The sequence below is a fragment of the Myotis nattereri genome (assembly GCF_964212035.1).
Source record: "Myotis nattereri genome assembly, chromosome: 6".
NCBI lineage: Eukaryota > Metazoa > Chordata > Mammalia > Chiroptera > Vespertilionidae > Myotis > Myotis nattereri.
The window spans coordinates 15,187,169-15,210,448 of NC_138081.1; the positions used below are offsets into that span (position 1 = coordinate 15,187,169).

Below are 23,280 nucleotides of genomic sequence, written 5' to 3' on the forward strand. Positions count from 1 at the left end.
AGTGTGATCCTGGATTGGATCCAAGTTGGAGGGGAAGTCAGTTATTATGCTTAAATATATTTTTTTTATTGTTGATAATATTACAGATATCTCCCATTTCCCCCCACCTCTTTTCCCCCTTCTTTCCAGCCCTTACACCCCGCCCCCCCAGGTCTTCACTAACCTATGGCCATGGGCTATGCATATAAGTATATAAGTTCTTTGGGAAAATCAGTTATAAAGGACATTGTACCCTTGGGGAAATTTGAGTATGATCTGCATATTGGATGATAGTATTCCAATGCCCCCACTCCCCCCGCCCCATCTTCAGGGGATACATTCCAAGACCTCTGGTGGATGCCTGAAACATGGATAGTACTGGACCCTATATCTGCTATGTTTTATCCCATACATATGCACATACCTATGATAAAGTTTAATTTACAAATTAGTCTCAGTAAGAGATTAGCAATATAACTAATAAAATAAAACAATTATAACAATATACTGTAATAAAAGTTATGTTAATATGGCCTCTCTATCTGATAACTGAGATGGCTACTCAGTGACTAACAGGCGGGTAGTGTATTGTGTGGATATGCTGGACAAAGGGATGATTCGTATCCTGGGTGGGACGGCGCAAGACAGCTCAAGATTTTATCACAGGTTAAGGCTGGTGCTTTAAAACATGAATTGTTGCCTGGCCAGGGTGGCTCAGTGGTTGAGTGTTGACCCATGAACCAGGAGGACAGGGTTCCATTCCTGGTTGGGGCACATTCCCCAGGTTGTGGGCTCGATCCCCAGTAGGGGGCGTGCAGGAGGCGGCAGATCAGTGATTCTCTCTCATCATGATATTCTAGCCCTCTCTCCCTTCCTCTCTCTGAAATCAATACAAACATATATTTTTTTAAAAGCTAACAACTTGTTATTGTTTATTTCTGGAATTTTCCATTTAATCTTTTCAGACCATGGTTGACCTCCAATAAATAAAACCACAGAAAAGAAAGAAGGGGAAATTACTGGGACATTAATTTACGGAGAGCACAAATTGTGACAAAATTGTGAAGAATTGTTTAATCTAAATGGTTTGAAACTTGTCAGAATAAAAAGCTGGACTTGAGAAGCTAGCCTGGTGGAAACTGACCACACTATATGCTGTATAATAAAGAATTTGACTGGCTTTTGTCCCTCATTCCTGGGAGAGAGACTAAATCCTTGGAATTTCCCAAGTATTAGGAGTGATATTCATGGTGAGCCCTGACAGTTTATACCAAACAGGTGACTCATGGTGGCCCCTAAAAAGTTTCAGGATTGAGGCTGGCCATGCCAGAAAAACCAACCATGTGGTGAAAGGGTTGCGGTTTTGAGCCCTGTGAGGTCTAGGGAGAAAAGAAAGCCTGGAGATTGAGTTCGATTGCCAGCCAATTATCTAATCAACTGTGCCTGGGTCAGGAAGCCCCAATAAAAGCTCTGCACACAGAACTCAGTGGAGCTTCCTCATTGGTGAGCACACGGAGGTGTCAGGAAGGTAATGTGTCCGGATTCCATAAGGAGAGGGCACCCACAAGCTGTGCATTCAGGACCCTCCCAGACCTGGCCCTATGCGCCTCTTCATGCGGCTGGTCCTGCTGATTCATGTCCCAATATAGTTATTCATAAGAATGGCGCTGTCCTGGGTTCTGTGAGTTGTTCTAGTGAATTATGGAACCTAAAGGGGGTTGTGGGAATCCCCAGTTTTTACCCCGTCAATAAGAAGTGCCTGTGGCCTGGGAACCCTTCTGAACATGCAGCTGGCATCTGAAGCAAGAGCAGTCTTGTTGGGGTCCAGGCCCTTTAACTTGTGGGGTCTGCGCTAACGTTAGGTGGTTGGCACTAGAATTCCGTTGCAGCTGGGGTTGGTAACAGAACTCTGAATGAAGGGTCAGCAATCAGGACATCTTGGAGGGCACATAAGGCTGAGGACTGGCCCTAGGGTGTCATTGGGTTGCCAAGTGGCAGTGCTAATTAAATGCTCAACACTCTAGTCCAGTGATGGCGGACTTTTTTAGCTTGGTGTGTCAGCATTTTTAAAAACCCTAACTTAACTCTGGTGCCGTGTCACATATAGAAATTTTTTGATATTTGCAACCATAGTAAAACAAAGACATATATTTTTGATATTTATTTTATATATTTAAATGCCATTTAACAAAAAAAAAAATCAACCAAAAAAATGAGTTCCACGCGTGTCATAGGTTCATCATCTGCTCTAGTCTCTTAGGCTAAGATAAGGGCATTGATGGGAAATGGGTGGGACGCTGAGAGGGGGTGGGGACATTGGCGCAGACATGGATGAGGCTGAGAATGGTTGAGTCCCCAGATTCTCCTGAAATAGTCTTGTCTGTGGAGACAACATCCTCTGTAGGTCTCCTGTCTCCCAGGACATCAGCCTCAGAGCCCTTCCCTCCTCCATCCCCCCTTGGCTCCAGGCCCTTCGTGAGTTAGATCCCAGCACAGCCTGCACAGGCCCACGCTAAGAGGAGAAAGCCAGCCAGAAAGAGTTACAGGCCTTGCCAACCTGCCTTGGCGGGAGCCACTGGAACGTGTGTGGGAAACAGACCCAGCAGGGTGGAATGTAAGGCTCAGCACGGCCAAACTCACGGCCATGGATGCTCATCAGGATTTGGCATTTAATATTTAATGTATTGGCGTGAGCACCTGGGAGAGGCATTCATAGTCTGCTGGTTTGGTTAATTAAAGCCTGAACTTCGTGGTAGCCTATAGTTAATAAACTTGAAATGCCGGAATTTCCCTGGCATACTAGAGAGGAAGGAATCTGAAATCTCAGGGAGATGGGAAGGCTGGATTGGATTTGTTCTGTGCAATCTGTTTAGCCACCAGCCACATGGTTGGAGGGGGTCCGGAAAACACTCCTTTACCAAAGCATGTCGAAGTGCATTGGCGAGCGACATCGAATTCTTGATATGCTCAGATGGCTGTCCTCTGTAGGCTGGTAATGCTATTGGGGGGGCCAGGGGGCTGCCAGGGGGATCACTGGAACTGGATTCCCTGATCTCAGTGAGGATAATGGTATCCTGGTGATGTAAAGGCCAGGCGGTGATATTTTTTGCATGTGTTTTTTTTAAATATATATATTTTTATCAATTTTAGAGAGGAAGGGAGAGAGAGAGAGAGAAACATCAAGGATGAGAGAGAATCATGGGTCAGCTGCCTCCTGCATGCCCCACCCAGGGGATCGAGCCTGCAATCTGGGCATGTGCCCTGACCGGGAGTCGAACCGTGACCTTCTGGTTCATAGGTCGATGCTCAACCACTGAGCCACACCAGCCGGGCCAGGTGGTCATGTTTAATAGCCAAAGGCAAGGTAACTGCAAAGACCCACAACAAAGCGTGGGAAAGACTGGTCATCAGGTGGACCGTGATCAGCCTCTATCCCCAGGCACCCCAGGGCTTGTTCTGTCAACCACGGTGGCAGGGATGGAGTCATGCTTTGTCTCAGTAGCGTAGTCTTCCCCTCTCTGGGGCTACCTGCTGTGGCCAGTGCTGAGCATCCTTCGTACTCACAGCCCAGTGCTGAGTCCCCAGTTGGGCACCATTCCCACCCGGTTGTAGATGGATCTGACTTGGCCCTGCTAGCATGGAAGGGCTGTGCTTTAGCTCTGCAAGAATAGACACATTCCAGGTATGCATTCACCTCTGCCTGCTTTGCGTTTGTCAGCACCACCGTTCATGGACCTACAGAGTACCTTATCCATCCATCACCACGGCAGGCCACACAACACCTCCTCCAACCAAGGCATGCATTTTATAGCCAAGGAAACTGTCAAATGAGCTCATGCCCAAAGAATTTACTGGTCGTACCCTGTGCCCCGGGGCCTAGAAGCCGCTGGCTTGATAGAAGACCAGATTGCAGCCGAAGGCTCAGGGAGAGCAGAGCCCAGAAGCCACCCCTGCAAGGTGAAGGCGCCTTCCTTCAGGATGCAGGGTGTTCTTTCAACCAAAACCACAGTCAAACTCACATACAACTGCCCTGCAGTGTGGCTCAGAGGTAGAGCGTTGACCTATGAACCAGGAGATCATGGTTTAATTCCCGGTCAGGGCTCAATTCCCAGTGAGTTTCTCTCATCATTGATGTTTCAATCTCTCCCTCTCTCTCCCTTCTTCTCTGAAATCAATAAAAATACATTTTTAAAAATCATATACAGCTGAGACATAGGGGTAGCAGTGGCCTCCTCAGGTTGAAGACTCGATCCCCAGTGTGGGGTGTGCAGGAAGCAGCCAATCAATGATTCTCTCTCATCATTTCTCTCTCTCTATCCCTCTCCCTACTTTCTGAAATCAATAAAAATATATTTTTTTAAAAAACACATTAAACCAATCACTGTATTGTTTAATAATAGATACATATATGTAGAAACAACAAATAAAAGCAAAGGCAAAATTAACCAAAATTCAGGATAGAGGTTACCTCTATGGAGGATGGGGGGATGTGATCAAAGGGGGAGTGCAAAGGCTTCAAATGTATGAATTAGTATCCACTTTTTCTCAAGTGACATAAAAGGATAGATAAGGTTTATTATTATTCTTTAAATTGCACACATACAAAAATAATACTTTTGCGTGTATAACTGATCATAAAAATAGAAAATAAATTACATCATGAAGTTCATCCACTCTTCTGTGCTACCTATAATACAAGCCAAAAACCCGGGAGTCATCCTTGACCCGCCTTCAACCAAATCCCATTAATTATCACTCCTGACATTTTCTAATCTCCCACTTCCTCACCCTAGTCCTTCCAGGGTCACCCGGAGCACCGCAACCCCTTGCTCTCCCTTCAGGCAGTCAAAGAAACCATTTTTCGAATGTGAGTATCATTTTAGTGTGAATCCAATCTTGCCAACTTGCTATCAGAAGCAAGAGAGAGAAAGAAGTAAATTGCCCAGGACCACACAGCCAGGAAATGGCAGGATTCAAAACCTACTAATCTTTCCCACCCTTTGGTTGAACAAGATAATACTGGGAGGGCTTAGCCCAAACCTGGCACAGACAGCGTAAGACTGTTAACGGGTAGATTGATTCCTTCTCCTGCATTCACCCCCTCACCACGGAAGGGGCCTAGTGCCCAGGTGGGCATAAAAGAGATCTTCGGTGCTGGAAACCTGAGTCCTCGGGGCCAGTAATTGGGTCACAAATGAGCGCCCTCTTGCCTTACTTTTAAAAAAAATATCATATCCACTCCCCGTGCTTGGAAGTTGGGTGGAGGACACCTGGAGGCCTGGCCCAGGTGCACTGGGGCCATTAAAACAGACCGAGGTGGCCTGCAGAACAGAGCTGGGGGCAGGGGAGGGCAGGCAGAGCTAAGGTGCAGGGACCTCCCCAGTTGCCCAGAATAAGTTAGAGGCTGCAGAGGTTCAGCTCTTCGCCTTGGCGGCACGGTCAGAATTGCCCGTTATCTTTCTGCCCTAGAGCAGGCACCATCGTGTTCTGAGCTCTGGTGTCCAGCACCAAGCATGACCCAGGGTAGGCAGCCAGGAAATGGCAAGTCTGGCGAAGCCCCATGAGCTCTTCAGCTCTGACTCGGGCCCCTCCTTGAGAAGAGAAGTCTTCTTCCCCGCACACTGCTGCTGTTTCCCTGCCATCCACCACCAACCCCCTCAGCTGGGGTGCTCTCTGAATCGCAGGCTTAAAAATCTTTGCTGAGTCTGGTCAGTGTGGCTCCGTTCACTGACCGTGGTCTTGTGCACTGAAAAGCTGCCAGTTCGATTCCCAGTCAGGGCACACCCCCAAGGTGGTGGTTCAATCCCTGGTCAGGGCGCATATGCCTGTCCGACCTTCCCCTGTAGGTGCCCCTCCTCTCCATGGGCGCTGCCCCTGGGTGGGCCTCTCAGCCCCTAGCCTAACGGTTCCTGGACCCCAGGAGCCTGCCCTGATTCATCTCACTGTGGCATCACCTGGCAGTGCTCGGCATCAGAGTAGGCACAGGCAGCATCTGTAGAAGGCATCATCTCTGAGTGAAGAGAGGTGCCTGCGGAGTGGACAGATCCTGGTTGGGATCCCAGCTCTGCCACTGGAGAGCTCGCTGGAGAGCGTGGGGAAATTCCTTTCTATTAGTTTGCTGGTCAGAAGAATGGCTGGCTGAGAAGTCCAGAAATGAGGTCTGGAACTACCTGGTTGATTTTCAGGAGAGCCCTTATGCTCAGGTATCTGGTCTCTGAGCTCTGTAAGGAGGCGAAGTTACAGTGGGTTTGCCCTCTGCCCCAGTCGATTGTCCTCCACCCCCAAGTCACCTAGAAAACAGAACCTAAAACAAGAACAAAGTACCACTATTTTACTTGGATGGCGTAAACCCAAGGCACTGAGAGGGAGAAAGAAAAAGCAAGGCAGGGGAGAAGGGAGGTGATGGCAGGGGGGATCCTGCGTCCCCACAAGCCTTGAAGCACAACAGGTGTGCTCACTGGCTGCTTGGGAGATCTCCCCATCGGCTGCCTGTGTGGAGAGACAGTGCCTTGCAGCAATTCAGGGAAGGGAGGGGAGAAGAGGGAACTTACCTGCTTGGGTCTCTCCCAACTCCCATTAGTCAAATGTTACCCAAGAGGATTAACTCCCCCAGGCTTCTGTGTTGCTGGTGGCCACTTGAGATGCCAGATCCCCTGCCCTGCGGTGGGGCATTCCATCCAAGTCTGAAAGTGGTGGGAGGAGACAGAAGCTCTGGGCATGTGGCTGATGAGTGGTGGACAGAATCTGATTCAATAAGCATGTGTCCCAAACAGGCCAATAGTACTTTTCTCACCAGAAGACCTTCCCCAAGGTCACATGGCTAGTTAGTGGTAAATTCAGGATTTGAACATACTAGTAGCCTGGCTCTGGAAACTGTGGAAGATTATGATGAGGAATTTGGATTTTTTGTAGCAGGCCAAGGAGAGTCACTGAAGGATTGCAAGTTGAGGAGTGACATAAAGAGCTTTTTTAAAAAAATATTTTTTTATTGATTTCAGAGAGGAAGGGAGACAGAGAGAAAGAGAGACAGAAACATCAATGATGAGAGAGAATCATTGATCAGCTGTCTCCTGCATGCCCCCTACTGGGGGGATTGAGCCCACAACCCTGGGCATGTACCCTTGACTGAAATCGAACCCAGGATCCTTCAGTCCACAGGCCAATGCTCTATTCACTCAGCCAAACCAGCTAGGGCCTTTTTTTTTAAACCCTTAGGGCAGATAGCTTCCCTTCAGCTTTAATTCCTCAGGCCTTGGGGAAATCCCCAGGATTCTAACAGCTTTCTTTAAAAATAAATTATTAATTTTAGAGAAAGAGAGAGAGAGGAAAGAAGAGAGAAAGAGAGAGAGAGAGAGAGAGAGAGAGAGAGAGAGAAAGAGAAACATCAGTTTGTTGTTTCACTTATTTATGCATTCATTGGTTGCTTCTTCTTGTATGTGCCCTGACCGGAAATCAAATCAGCAACCTTGGTGTATCGAGACAATGCTAACCAGCTGAGCTGCCTCAAGAACTTTCTAATAAAACTCCCAATCTCTACTTTACTTCATCTGTCCATGTAGCTAAACGCAGCAACAGTAGGTGGCCCCAAAGAGACAAGGGCATGCAAGACAGTTTTTGAAGAGTCCCTGAGGGGGGTCCAGCTCATATGGGCTTCACTCAACACTGCCTCATAATCTTTCTCTAAAGCAGCGGTTCTCAAAGAATGCAGTCCTGGGGAGAAACCAAGATGGAGGCATTGGTAAACACCGGAGTTTGCTGTCTTGAACAACCACTTCAAAAATACAACTAAAAGACAAAACGGACATCATCCAGAACCACAGGAAGGCTGGCTAAGTGGAAATTCTACAACTAAAAGGAAAGAGAAAAGCACTGAGACTCAGAGGAGGTGCCGAAGTAAAGTGCAGAGGTATGGAGGCGCATGCCAAAAGGGCTGGCGGCTGAAGACACGGTTGTCTTTTTCAATCAGGAGGGAGTCACAAGCTCCCGACGGCTCTGAACTCCAGTTCCGGGTGAGTCTCTGGGGACCCAGATTCATACGGGGAGAAACTGGACTGTCTGGCATCGGGCAGAACTCGAGGGCGACTTTCTCTCAGAGGTGCTTGTAGCGATTACCGGGACACTGAGACACGGGGCCTCTTAGGGTAGGACTGGGGAGCAGCCATAGCTGCTTGCTCATCCCTGTTGATCCCTTGAGACCCCGCCCCACCCAAGCTGTGCACAGAGGCTCTTGCATATGAAAGGCCTGGCCCTTTGCAACCTGAAAATTACCTAACAAACTGAAGCTGAATCAGAGAGACCCAGAACTTCCAAAAGAAGGTCCAAGGCCCCACAGCAGCTTGCATTGCTTCACAGCTGGGCCTCATCTGGGCACCTCCAAACCCCAAACAAAGAAGAGGAATCTCTCCACAGCTCCTGCTGGGTAGCCTCAGGCAGAGGCTAAATTAGTACCTCCTGGTAGGGGGGTAAGAGATCAACTAAAGGACTTGTATGCATGCATATAACATAACCAGTGGACATAAGACATTGGGGGATAGGGGGGGTTAGGGGACTGTCTAGGGCGGGGGGATAAAACGGACACATATGTAATACCCTTTGTAATACTTTAAGCAATAAATTTAAAAAAATGAAAAAAATAAATAAATAAATAAATTAGTACCTCCTTAGAGATCCAAGAGCCAGTGTACCCAGTGGTCAGAGTGGGACCATCCAGATTACAACTCCTCAGATCCATAAGGGACACACTCAGGCGGCAGACTCAGTGAGCACCAAAGCCACACTGAAGCAAGTCTCGCCCCAGAAGGGTGTCTTCAGCTCAGAAGTTCTCCCACTGCAGACAGCTGACTCTCACAGCCAATTGGCCTGGAGGTCAATTCCTCCCAGTGATACCTACAACAATCAAGGCTTAACTACAACAAGACTGTGCACAAAGCCCACAAAGGGGTGCACCAAGAGTGTCCACCTCAGGTAATTGGGGAGGCTGAGCCACTGGGCCCTATAGGACACCTAGCACAAAAAGCCACTCTATCAACACAGGGAAGCATAAAAAATGCGGAGACAAAGAAACAAGTCACAAATGACACAAATAGAGGAAAGCAAACTACTGGATATAGAGTTCCAAACCACACTTTTAAGGTTTTTCAAGAATTTTCTAGAAACCGCCGATAAATTTAGTGAGATCCTCAATAAGTCTAGTGAGACCCTCGAGGTTATGAAAAAGGGCCAACTAGAAATTAAGCATACACTGACTGAGATAAAGAATATTATACAGAGTTACAACAGCAGACCAGAGGATCTCAAGAATCAAGTCAAAGATTTGAAATACAAAGAAGCAAAAATCACCCAACTGGAAAAACAAAAAGAAAAAAGAATCCAAAAATATGAAGATAGTGTAAGGAGCCTCTGGGACAGCTTCAAGCGTACCAACATCTGAATTATAGGGGTGCCAGAAGATGAGAGAGACCAAGATATAGAAAACCTATTTGAAGAAATAATGACAGAAAACTTCCCCTACCTGCTGAAAGAAATAGACTTACAAGTCCAGGAAGCGCAGAGAACACCAAACAAAAGGAATCCAAAAAGGGCCACACCAAGACACATCATAATTAAGATGCCAAGAGCAAAAGACAAATAGAGAATCTTAAAAGCAGCAAGAGAAAAACAATCAGTTACCTACAAGGGAGTACCCATACAACTGTCAGCTGATTTCTCAACAGAAACTTTGCAGGCCAGAAGGGAGTGGCAAGAAATATTCAAAGTGATGAATAGCAAGAACCTACAACCTAGATTACTTTACCCAGCAAAGCTATCATTCAGAATTGAAGGTCAGATAAAGAGCTTCACAGATAAGAAAAAGCTAAAGGAGTTCATCACCACCAAACCAGTATTATATGAAATGCTGAAAGGTATCCTTTAAGAAGAGGAAGAAGAAGAAAAAGGTAAAGATACAAATTATGAACAACAAATACACATCTATCAACAAGTGAATCTAAAAATCAAGGGAATAAATAATCTGATGAACAGAATAAACCGGTGAATATAATAGAATCAGGGGCATAGAAAGGGAGTGGACTGACTATTCGCCGGGGGAAAAGGGGTGTGGGGGTGCAGGAAGAGACTGGACAAAATTCGTACACCTATGGATGAGGACAGTGGTGGGGGGGGGTAAGGGCAGAGGATGGGGTGGGAACCGGGTGGAGGGGAGCTATGGGGGGGAAAAAGAGGAACAACTGTAATAATCTGAACAATATAGATTTAATTTAAAAAAAAATAATAAAGCAGCGGTTCTCAACTTGTGGGTCGCAACCCCTTTGGCGGTCGAATGACCCTTTCACAGGGGTCGCCTAAGACCATCCTGCATATCAGATATTTACATTACGACTCATAACAGTAGCAACATTACAGTTATGAAGTAGCAATGAAAATAATTTTACGGTTGGGGGTCACACCATGAGGAACTGTATTTAAAGGGCCAGAAGGTTGAGAACCACTGCTCTAAAGAGACTAACTGGTCCGAGGCAGGCAGGATCTGGGTGGAGAAGCCACGTGAGGGGAAGAGGAGATTGACCTAAAGGCCAGGAGGACCAGCCACCTGTTCATCGTTGGCCTGTGGACTGGGGGATCCTGGCACCCGCAGATGTGTCCTTTGGTGTTGCCTGAGATGGTCAGACCTCATCAATTCTTGGCCGCACTGATCACATGTATGTGGCCAGTAGCTGGTGTGTATCCACATATGTCGTCCAACTGAAGAAAGGCCACGTACAGACTTCCCGCACACCTTTATAGGGCCTCTCACCTGTGTGTGTGCGTTGGTGACTCAGGAGGTGGGGGCGCGTGGTGTATGCTTTCCCACAGTTCTCATGCTGGCATCAGGAAGGCCCTGCAACCGGGCTCTCCTCCTGGGAGCCCTTTCCGGGGTCCTGCACGTCTGCTCTGCTCTTTGGGGAGCAGGTGTGGGCTGCTCAGGGAGGAAGGAGTCTTCCTGGGAGGCTGGCTGGCTAACAAAAGCGTCCTAGGATTCTAACGTCAGCAATAAGGGGGACCCAGCTGGGGCCATCCCACAGTTGTGGGGACCTCTGGGGGGGCAACGTCTGAGCCAAAGAGGGGAGCCCTGCCTGGCCCCCAGCAGAAGGCATGGTTTGGGCAATAGCATTCTAGATTAAAGAGTCTCTATTAGAAGGTACTGTGGGGGCCAGCATAATGCATTGTTGGTGTCCTAATGTGGCCCACTGGGGGGCATGCTTTCATTCCCACTGAAGGTCACGGCCACCCCTGGAATACTGGGCTCTCCTCAGGGCATCGTCTGGGGCCCTTTGAACATCATCGTTCCTGGTGGAGAGGGAGACATTCCAGGCCAGTAACCCGTCTGGGAGGGAGGGAGTCACCTGGGGGCAGCAGTTACCACGCTCAAGCAGAAGCACATCGAACTGTGGTCCCGTTTCCTTTGCCTTCTGCCTGGGCTCCTGAGCAGAAGCCAGGGGGTCCTCTCCAGCTGCGGACCCTGAAGGATGTGTCCGGTGCCCGCGGACCCTCGCCATTCCCATTTCTCACACCACCGGCCCAACAGGCAGAGAAGGTCACCGTCATGGGCGGCTGATGAATCCCAAGCACCAGAGAAACTGGGTTGCGACTGCGCCGCAGAGGTTGGCCCTGGATCTGGAGCCCAAGGGACTCGCCGAAGGGCTTCTTCACAGCCCTCTGCCCAGGAGCCGGGTCCACCCAGGAGAGCCGAGACCACACGGACTCAGGCCCTACAGGGATAAAGGCTGGGGTCACCCTCCGAGTGAAACACCCTGCCCAGCCAAGGTGCTGGCGAAGGGCGAGGAGGCTGTGTCCTTGGGGGTGAAAGCAGGTGGCTACGATGATACATTCAGGCCTCACGACCCCCATTTCCCGCTGCTGACTTCTGGGAAGAACTCTCGCAGTAGCTAGGTTTCCATAGGAGTGTTGCCAGGTTGACATCTGCCCCCCCACCCCCACCCCAATCATATAGTCGCTGATGGGACCAAGGATAAGAGGAGCTTCCCTGTGATTCACCCTCCAACCCTGCCGACCCTGCGCCCTGGTGAGCTGAGCGACAACAGGGGACTCGGGACTCACAGCCTCCGTTTCAGGATCAGAAGATGGGGGGATGGTGAAGTCAGGAAATTTATTCTCCTTTTTCTCTCCCTGTGGGGTCAATACTGACGATATCCACCGACTGGCGGTCACTGTGGGCTGGCACCCTCTCCACCCAGCTCTCTCTGGCTCGGGGTTCCTGAACGGCTCCCTCTCCCCCCCATTTCAGACCACAAGTGCTGACGCCCACTGGTACTTGCCACGGGTGCTGTAGCCGCCCCTGTGGTTTCTCTGTGCCCTGCCCACACCTCTATGAACAGTTCCCTTATTAAACTCCCTTCGAATCACCCAGCTGCCTTCCCGCTAGGGCCCTGGGACAGGAATATGTTTTAGTTAGGATTCATTTTAGAAGAAAGAGCAGAAAAGTTAAAATAACCATAGTATACACTATGTGGACTTTTTCATCCTTTCTGAATTAACGTCAGAACTGTTTTCCCACATGACAAACGCTTCATAAAGAATCAGGACGGGGCTCAGGTCTCATCTTCTCAGTCACTTTTCCTGCTGATCGCTCCAAGTCTAGAAGAATCCTCTCCTCCTCCCAGGACTCCACTCTCTATCCCTGTGCGCGCGCACGCACACACACACACACACACACGCACACACACGCACACACACACACGCACACACACACACACACACACACGCACACACACACACACACGCACACACACACACACTCACACACACTCACACTCACACACACTCACACACACACTCACACACACCACACACACACACACACTCACACACACGCACACATGCACACACACACACTCACACACACACACTCACCAGCCCTGGCATCTCACTGTCCAAGTTCTGAACCTGTTTATGAGCTTATCTCCTTCCTTGACTGCAGGCAGCACCTCTTTTTGTCTTGTCCCCAGCCACAGTTCCTGGCACAAAACAGAGACCAATGAATGGGTTTGGATGATAGCATGTTTTAAGGCCCACATTTTTTACATATTTTTATTGATTTCAGAGGGGGAGAGAGAGATAGATGATGAGAGAGAATCATTGATCAGCTGCCTCCTGCACACCCCACTCTGGGGATTGAACCCGCAACCCGGGCATGTGCCCTTGGCCGGAATCGAACCTGGGACCTTTTAGTCCTCAGGCTGACGCTCTATCCACTGAGCCAAACCAGCTAGGGCTTAAGGCCCACATTTTTTAAAATTAATTTTTTTTTTAGAGAGAGACATAGATTTGTTGTCCTACGTATTTATGCATTCATTGGTTGACTCTTGTATGTGCCCTGACGGGGGATTGAATACACAACCTTGAAGTATCAGGGACAACACTCTAACCAACTGAGCTATCCAGCCAGGGCGAGGCCCACACATTTCGTCATGGAGATGTACCCCAGCTTATTTAGCTATTTCCTTATTGAACATTGAGGTGATTTTTACTTTTTATATAAATATTATGGTTGGGTTTTTATTTAACCAACGAAGAGGTGCCCCTGTTGGCGTTACTAAAAGAGACTTCTTAATAATTAGCACGCACACATGCTCACCCCCCTTTGCCCCTCTGGCTACAATTTTCCCATTGGAGGGCAGGTGCACACCCAGTCACTGTTCGGTAATATCCACAATCTTCTCTAGTGAGCACTGCTACTTTCCCCTCATTTTCTTTCTCACATCCCATGTAGTCATCTCAGGTTAACAAGGGCGCTCCGTTTTCTACCTGTGCATATTAAAAAAAGTAGGGGGCCAGACACTCAGATAAGTATTCACATTCAATTTCATTTTCCCAAAAACCACATGAAAAGAGCTTTGGAGAGAGGCAGGCCTGTGAACGCACCTGGCCCCGCGCTGGCCTGCTAGACAATCTTCAGCGGTGCAACCTGCGGTCTCTGAGCCTCCGACGGGGATGAGGATGCCTGGTGACGGGGTGGCTCTGCGAACTGAACTTGATGTCTGTGAACAAGCCTGGCTCTTCGCAGCCGGTGGCAAGTGGCAGGCTCAGTCCCAAGGGAGGGGCTCAGCGCGGATTCAGCTGGGGAGCTCAGGCAGCTATCAGGACATCCTCCCCCCCTGGGCAAGGGCATCTTTAGGGCCAGCGGGGGCTCCTGTATGGGAGGAACCCCTGTGTGAGCAGACAGTGTCAGCTCCCTATGGCCAGGGAGCTACGCGAGGTGCCCCAAGCAGTGGGGGTCCCCACCTTCCTCTCCCTGGGAAGGTCTTGAAACCCATCTGTAATGTGGTAACCTCCCCGGGCTGGAGGGCGGGAGAGTCGTTAGGGACACCTGCCTTCCCCCTCCCCCTCTCAGTGGGAACCCATGGGGACTGAGCACCTGGGCTCCACAGCTCCTGGGAACACGTGGCCACAGAGCTTCCAGGCTGCCCTGCAGGAAAGGGGCGGAGTGGAGCCCAGACTGGAGGAGGTTTCCTCAGGACATCGAGGGTGTAAGCAGCATGAAGATTAAAAATAATCATGGGGGAGAATCATGGGGACTATTAAAATAATCAAAGGGAAATGAAGTGAAGCTGGCACCAGAATAAAGAAATGAGAGCATAAACCCGCCAATGTAAAAGGCATTAACACGCAATAAAAAACGTTTCCCAAATAAGGGGGACAGGAGGGACTATCAGTTAATAATCTTGGAATAATTGATTAGCTCTCTGGGGGGAATTAGATACACACCGTCTATCATACAGCAACATTAACTCCTGATGGAGTTAAGTCGGGGGTGCAGAGAACAAACTACATACGCACAGAAACACAATAGAAGTGAGACTATGTCCTGGCGTGGGCAGTGGGGGTTGGGGGTTGGGGGAGGGGGGTGCTCATTGGTGAGAATGTGGTGCTGATGCAACAAGATTGCGATTCAGTCCCTGGCCAGGGCACATGTGAGAATCACCCATTGAGTGCATGGATGAGAGGAACAACAGACCCATGTTTCTCTCCCTCTCTCGCTCTCAAATCAAATTTTTTTTTTTTAAGTGAGACTATATCAATTCACTGGAAGGGGGAGCAGACTTTCTAGGCTTAAAAGGCACAAGATAAATCCCAATAGGGAAGATGGATATGTTAGTTCATATGAAACAAAAAACCGCAGGTTAAGAAAAAAAAGTGCAATTTGCCCAGCCCTTGTGGCTCAGTGGTCGAACATCGGCTTATGAACCAAGAGGTTACGGTTCGATTCCCGGTACATGCCCAGGTTTCAGGCTTGATCCCTAACGTGCAGCATGCAGGAGGCAGCTGTTTCAATGATTCTCTCTCATCACCGATCTCTCTCTCTCTCTCTCTTCCTCTCTGAAATCAATAAAAAAATATATTTTTTTAAAAAGTGAAATTAAAAGTAGTCAGTTAATTGGGAGATGAGTCCAACCAAGTGCAATATACAAAGGGTTGGTATCATTCGTGTGTGAAAGTTCTTACAAAGACACTGGCCTTACAGGACGACAATAAACAGACAATATAGTGACGGAAACAAGTGAGGACATCATGTTGTGATCAGAGAAGTTATATACTATTTTTTAATGATTAAATTAGGATGGTTTTCCTTGTCCTTTTTTTAAAATTTTTTTTAAGAAATGCCAAATACTGTTGGGGATGAAATAGGCTTGTCATGCATAGTGGTAGAGTATAGATTTTTTTTCTAGTTTTTTATTTTTATTTTAAGAAAAGTGATTTTAACTATAATAATGTTACATGCAATAAACATTAATAGCTCAAGAAAAATGATTTTACATATGGCAATGTTGCATGCAATAAACACCAATTATTCAAGAAAAATGAACTTACATATAATAATATTACATGCTATAAACATTATTATTTTAAGAATAAAAGGATTGTAAGTATAATAGTATTACCAAAACTGTACTAACATAGTATGATATCACAAAAGTTAGAGGAAATATTAAAAATCTGCAAATAACAGGATTATTTCTTTTATATTCTAGAATATTTTCTCCCCCTCTGGCTCTATTTTTTGTCATCAGTTTATGTTGTTCATTGTATTCCACAAATGAGTGAGGTCATATGATATTTATCTTTCTCCGACTGGCTTATTTCGCTTAGCATAATGCTTTTAAAGTCTATTTTGTCGCATATGAGTATTGCTACTCCAACTTTTGTTCGTTACAATTTTCATGGAAAATTTTTTTTCATCCCGTCACTTTCATCCTGTGTGTGTCTTTTGTTTTGAGATGAGTCTCTTGTAGAGAGCATATAGTTGGGTCATGTTTTTGTATCCATTCAGCTACCCTACACCTTTTGATTGGAGCATTTATTCCATTTACATTTAGGGTTATTATTGAGAGGTACTTATTTATAGCCATTTTAATTCTGTATGGCTAAGTTTCTCTCTCTGTGTTTCTTCTTCTCAGCAATCCCTTACAGCAATCCCTTTAGCATTTCCTGTAATGCTGGCTTGGTGGTGATGAACTCCTTTAGCCTATTTTGGTCTGGGAGTTATCTGACCGTCTATTTTGAATGATAGCCTTGCTGAATATAATAATCGTGGTTTCAAATCCTTGCTTTCCATTACCTTGAGTGCTTCATGCCATTCCCTTCTGGCCTGTAGAGTTTCTGATGAGAAATCAGGTGTGTCAGCCTTATGGGAGCTCCTTTGTAGGTAACAGTTTTCTTTTCTCTTGCGGTCTTTAAGATTCTCTCTTTGTCTTTAATTTTTGGCATTTTTATTATGATGTGTCTGGGTGTGGGTTTGTTTGGGTTCTTCTTGTTTGGGGTTCTCTGTGCCTCCTGAACTTGTGTGACTTTTTCCTTTACCAGGTTAAGGAAGTTTTCTATCATTATTTCTTCAAACACCTTCTCTATCCCTTTCTTCCTTGCTGTCTCTTCTGGCACACCTACTATTCTAATATTGTTACATTTCACATTGTCCCACAGCTCCCTTAAGCTATCCTCCTGTTTTTTAATTGTTTTTTCTTTTTGATTCTCTAATTTAGTGATATTTTCAACTCTGTCTTCTGATTCACTGATTTGATCCTCTGCTTCCCCTAATCTGCTGTGTATTCCTTCCAATGTATTCTTTATTTGTGTTATGTCATTCTTTATCTCAGACTATTTTTTTCATAGTTACTATATCTTTTTTCATACTGTAGAGCATTTTTAACATTATTACTCTGAACTCTGATTCAGATAAATTTCTTATCTCTGCTTTATTTATCTCGTCTTCTAGTTCTTTCATTTGGGGGTTGTTTCTTTGTTTCCTCATTTTGGTTGTCTGTTTGGGTTTGTGACTATGTATTAGGTAGATCCTCTATATCTCTCAATCTCTAGTGCAGGACAGTGTTAAAGGTTGTTTCTGTCTAATTGGATCAGGCTAAGACTCAAAGCCTTCAGAGACCACTTCTGTCTACAGACTAATAGGATTCAGAGTTGAATTGCCCCCAGGCAAACATCCTCAGGTGTGGTGAGAGATTTTTCAACAGGGTGGGGCAGTTGCTTCTGCCTGGAGGCTCATAGTTACTTTTACTCTCTTAAGTGGCCTCAGGGCAAGGTGTTTCCCAAGAGGGTGTGTCGATTGTCTTCCCCCCAGGCAAGGCAGATGTCTATGTGGGAAAGATGTCCTCCGTGTGTGAGGGAATGGCTCAGACCAGGAAACTTGAGGTGTCTGCCTTCTGAGCTCTATCCCCAGAGTCCCCACTTCTGGGTACTGCTCTCACACTTCACCCTCCCTCTGCCAAAGCACAAAATGGGTGGCTCCACAGTGTATTTAGTGTGTTGGCCCTTTAAGAGGGTGCCTGAATTTCCAGCCATCTCTCCCTCTCAGACAGCACCCCACTGCTTTTCACAGCTAGATGTTATGTGGGTACCCTCCTCAGTTTGGTGCTCTCTGCTGGAGAGCCCAGCTTCAGGATTATATCCCAGAGTTCTCAGTGGCACCTCCACCCCTACAGCTGAGATATCTCTCTGGGACTTCAGTTGCCATCTGTGGGGGCCCGACCAGCCCTTTTGCGCCTCTGTCCCTCATACCAGTCTCTATGCAGACTCTACTTTGAGTCCTTGGGGATCAGGGTTCTCTCCTGTGAGTTTTCTGTTGATTATTCAGGAAGACTTTCCATATTTCAGTTGTAATTCCAGCTTGTTTCTGGGAGCATGTCTGTGCAGCATCCGCCTACTCTGCCACCATTTTTAATCCAACCCCTGGCCCATTTCTATTATTTTTTTCAGTAGAGCATAGATTTGCACAGGGATGTTATCAGGGAGCTTTAAAACACAGAGGCCTTAAGTCAGTGGTTCTCAACCTTCCTAATGCCATGACCATTTAATACAGTTCCTCATGTTGTGGTGACCCCCAACCATAAAATTATTTTCGTTGCTACTTCATAACTGTAATTTTGCTACTGTTATGAATCATAATGTAAATATCTGATATGCAGGATGTATTTTCCTTGTTACAAATTGAACATAATTAAAGCATAGTGATTAATCACAAAAACAATATGTAATTATATATGTGTTTTCTTTTTTAAAAAATGTATTTTATTGATTTTTTACAAAGAGGAAGAGAGGGGGATAGAGTTAGAAACATCGATTAGCTGCCTTTTACTGGGGATGTGCCTGCAACCAAGGTACATGCCCTTTGACTGGAATCGAACCTGGGACCCTTCAGTCCGCAGGCTGACGCTCTATCCACTGAGCCAAACTGGTTAGGGAATATATGTGTTTTCTGATGGTCTTAGGCGACCCCTGTGAAAGGGTCGTTCGACCCCCAGAGGGGTTGTGACCCACAGGTTGAGAACCACTGCCTTAAGTGATGGCCTGGCCTAATCATTAGGGAAATGCAAATGGAAACCTTAGTGAGATAACACTTCACACCAATTCAGAAGGCCACTATCCAATTAAACTACAATTAGTGCCCAGGCCAGAATGGCTCCATGGTTGGAGACTCCACCTTTGGATCAAAAGGTCTCAGGATTGATACCCAGTCAAGGGCATATTACTCAGCTGTGGGATTGATGCCCAGGTCCCATCAGGGTGTGTGCAGGTGAAAGTCAATTGATCCTCTCCCTCCCTATAACTCTTTCTGAAAATTAATGAAAAAAATATACTCCCCTGATATTTTTTTTAAAAAGAAGTCAATTCTGACACATACTCCAACGTAGATAATGACCTATCAGGACATGATGCTACATGAAATCAGCCAGGCTAAAGAGACAAATTCTGTAGAATTCCACTTTAATGAGGCGGTCAAATTCACAGGGACAGAAACTGGAATGTTAGCATCCAGAGACTGGGGGGAGAGGGAAGGCAAAGTTAGGATGTTTAATGGGTACAGAGGTTCAGTTTAGCAAAATGAAAAAAGGGGGAAGGAGCTTATGGACGGATGAATATGTACTCTGGGTTAAGCATCAACCTAGAAACCAGGAGGTCATGGTTTGATTTAGGGTACGGGAACCTGCCTGGGTCGCGGGTCGCGGGCGCCATCCCTAATGTGGGGCATGCAGGAGAGAGCCAATCAATGATTCTCTTACCATTAATGTTTCTCTCTCTCTCTCTCTCTCTCTCTCTCTCTCTCTCTCTCTCTCTCTCTGCCTTATCTTTCCTTTCTGAGGATATTATTTTAAAGATATATAAATGAAATTCATAATGATGATAAAAATAAATAAATTAACAACCATGTCCAGTTTCTCAGTGGTTGGAGCATCAGCCCACGGATCAAAAGGTTGAGGGTTCAAATTCCGTTCAAAGGCACATACCTCCATGGTGGATTTGACACCCAGCTTCCAGGCAGGGTATGTGTGGGAGGCAACCAAACTCTCTCTCTCTCTCTCTCTCTCTCTCTCTCTCTCTCTCTGCCTCTCTCTCGCTCTCCCAAATCTCCCTAAAAATCAATGGAAAAAATTCCTCTGGAGAGGATTAACAAACAAAAACTTAAAAATTAAATAAAATAACCTAATGGTCCAGCAGTGCCAGTTCTGGCTATATACACACAGAAATGGAAAGCAGGGTCCCGAAGAGCTATTTGGGCATCTGTGTTCACATCTCAGATGGAAGCAGCCACTGAGGAACGTGCATGGAGAGATGAATGGATAAGAAGCAAAATGGAGCCTAGACATGAACCAGGAATAGTGTTCAGCTTTAAAAAAGGAAGGAAATTCTGACACGTGCTCCCAACATGGATGATGACCTTTGAGGATATAATGTCTCATGATATCAGCCAGGCCCAAAAAGGCAAGATCTGTAGAATTCCACTTCAATGAGGTGGTCAACTTGACAGAGACAGAAAGTGGAATGTTGGTGTCCAGGGACTTGGGGGAGAAGGAAGGGAGAGTTCGGGTGTTACATGGGTTCAGAGGTTCCGTTTAGCAAGATGGAAAGCGGGGAGGGAGCCTTATGGAGGGGTGGCCATGTGTTGCAGCCCCCCAGAGAAGAGAAGGCCGAGAACAAGGAGCCGTTGCATCTGACCGCTCTGTCCCCTGGGCAGGAGGCATAGAGGACCTCTCATCTCATCAAGCAAAGCAAGGAGATGCAGTCCCACACACCCCGAGTCCTGGCAGACAAGTGCCGGGACCCATATTCAATCAGAGTTGTGCTCCACCCTGGGGTGGGGGGAGGGGAAGGGACAAGAGCAGGGAGAGCGAGATGTGGGTGACCCCTCCCACAAGGTCATAGCGCCTGACCCCTGTCTTGCTCCGGACTTGGGCTGTGCCCTCTTGACCTGTGAGAGCCGTGGCTTCTTCCCCTCGGCCCAGAGGCAGGCACGGTTGTCGGGTGACTCTGGGGCACTCAGGGGCCTGGCACAGGGAGAACTGAGCAGAGGATGGGGCCCACCCTCTGCACTCAGAGCTCCCTCCTGTTGACTCGGTCCCAAGGGAGCTCCAGGATTCTAGAAGCCAGTCCGTCCAGAGAAGATCGGATTAAGTAGGGTGGGAGAAGATGTGACCAAGTACAGGAGTATTCATTGGCTGAGCGAGTTAATCTGCTTGGAGGCGGGGCTTTCCGCCAGTATAAGAGCTGAGGGCACCCAGCCTTGGCTTCCAGACACCAGAACCCAGGAGAGCAGGACCATGTCGGCACCCGGGGGAAGTGAAGCAGTGAGAGTTCCAGCCCTCCTGAGGGCCACGGCACCGAGCTGGTTTCCTCCCGGCCATCTGCAAGCTCAGGAGGCCGAGCTGAATGCCTCCTGTCCTGCCGCCATTCTGGTGCCTCTCCCTCTCTGCCAGGGACCCTGCCATCAGCCTGTTGGCCCCGGCGGCCTGCTCCCAGTGCCCGCCACATACAGCTGGGCCCCCAAATACCTCCTCACCCAGCCAGAGTCTGTGAGGAGAGGCCTGGCCCCCCACACCGGGCTACCTACCACCCAGGAGCTGTGTGACCTGCTGCGGGGAGCACACCAGGCTCCCATGAAGTCAGCCAGCTTGCCACAGGCTGCCCAGCAGCCGGCCCCGAAGCCCCGCTCCATGCACCTCTCAGCCGCCAGAGACAAGAGGAGGATTGCCCGCGTCCCCATGCCCTGCCTGGGTGAAGGTGCCAAGAGGCGCCTCCTGGCCAGCAGCAGCAGCAGCCGCCCGCCTTCCAAAAACCAGGGGCTGGGCAGCCAGCTCCCAGAGGCACCCGCCCCATCGGGCCAGGCGTCCATGGCCACCAGCCCCGTGCCCCCAAAGCGCCTGGCCCGCGGCCCACCTGTGCAGACTTCTCAGAAGCCCGTTCCTCCAACACAGTGTGGGGGCAAAGTGCCCGCCATCACCCCTCAACGCCGTCTCCGCCTCTTTATGGACGAGGGTCTCAAGTTCTGCTCCTCCACCCAGGAAGCCACAGGGAAGGAACTGAAGGAGGAGAAGGTGGCCGACCACCAGAGCCCCAGCAAGAGGATGGACCGGGAAGTGGCCGCCAACACCTTCCACAAGATGCAGGGCCTGGAACCCGGCCCTGGAGCCGGTCTCCACAAGACCCGGGACAGCGGGGCTGTGTCCCAGGAGGTGGTGCCGGGGGGCAAGTTGGCCACCCAGACCAGCTTCCCGCTCCCGCGCCCGCACAGCCCCCATGGGGAGGATCCTGTGCCAGGGGCCATCCTGTACCAGCGCCTCAAGGAGCACCTGCTCACCCAGGCCCAGCTCAAGGAGAACGGCTACCCCTTTGCGCACCCCACACTGCCGGGGGGCGCTGTCCTCTTCACCGCCCAGGAGAAGCCGCCCCAAGACGCCTCCTGCAGGCTGTGCTGCCGCTGTGGCACCCAGTACCTCGTGGCCCCCTCGGGCCGCTGTGTGCGCCAGGAAGAATGTCGCTACCACTGGGGGCGGCTGCGCCCCACTCCAGCGGCTGGGGGCTGGCAGATTCAGTACACGTGCTGCTCGGCCGCCATCGGCTCCCCTGGCTGCCAGGTGGCCCAGCAGCATGTGCAGGACAGCCGCCAGCAGGACCTGCAGGGCTTCGTGCAGACCTTGGACAAAGAGCTGCCCCCAGGGGCCCACCCTGGCATCTACGCCCTGGACTGTGAGATGTGCTACACCACCGCTGGCCTGGAGCTGACCCGCGTCAGCGTGGTGGACAGCGCCCTGCGGCTGGTGTACGACACCTTCGTCAGGCCGGACCGCGACATCGTCGACTACAACACCAGGTTTTCCGGAGTCACCGCGGCTGACCTGGCCCGCACCAGCACCTCCATCCGGGACGTCCAGGCCGCCCTGCTGACGCTCTTCAACACCCGCACCATCCTCATCGGACACAGCCTGCAGAGCGACCTGCTGGCCTTGAAGCTCATCCACGGCACCGTGCTGGACACATCGGTGCTCTTCCCGCACCGCCGCGGCCTCCCCTACAAGCGCTCCCTTCGCAACCTCGCGGCTCACTACCTCGGACATGTCATCCAGGACCGCGTGGATGGCCACAGCTCCAGCGAGGACGCCAGCGCCTGCATGCGCCTGGTCATCTGGAAGATGGGACAAGACGCCGAGACTCAGCGCTGACCGCAGCCCAGCATGTTGTGGACAGGACTAGGACTTGGGAAAGTGCTTTGTGATCACATATATCTCTTGCCCCACATGTCTAACAATAAAGGAATGGTTCAGTAAACCATAGCACATCTGTTGTGTTATTTGTCATCATGTCATTTCCTGTCCCACCTCCATGGTCTCGGTTTCATTCCGGGTCTGGGAACCTGCCTGTGTTGCAGGCTTCAACCCCAAGGTGTGGCAAGCAGGAGGTAGCCCATCAATGAGTCTCTCATCATTGATGTTTCTCTCTCTCTCTCTCTCCCTCCTCCCT

The 23,280-nt window shown here is 48.8% G+C and overlaps 1 protein-coding gene and 1 pseudogene across 2 annotated transcripts; one reads left to right on the forward strand and one right to left on the reverse strand.

The window, feature by feature from the left end:
* Window positions 1-10,543: 10,543 nt before the first annotated feature.
* LOC308521571 (Krueppel-like factor 17) lies at window positions 10,544-11,865 on the reverse strand (annotated as a pseudogene). The gene is made up of 3 exons: window positions 11,844-11,865; window positions 11,557-11,726; window positions 10,544-11,341 (listed from the first exon to the last, which is right to left on the reverse strand). The product of its transcript is annotated as a Krueppel-like factor 17 (transcript).
* A 9,218-nt stretch (window positions 11,866-21,083) lies between these two features.
* Window positions 21,084-22,982, forward strand: LOC308521572 (RNA exonuclease 1 homolog; the record flags this gene model as incomplete). The annotated part of the gene is made up of 1 exon (XM_081094637.1): window positions 21,084-22,982. The coding sequence occupies one exon, from the start codon at window positions 21,084-21,086 to the stop codon at window positions 22,980-22,982; it is 1,899 nt and encodes a 632-aa protein (XP_080950763.1).
* Window positions 22,983-23,280: the final 298 nt, after the last annotated feature.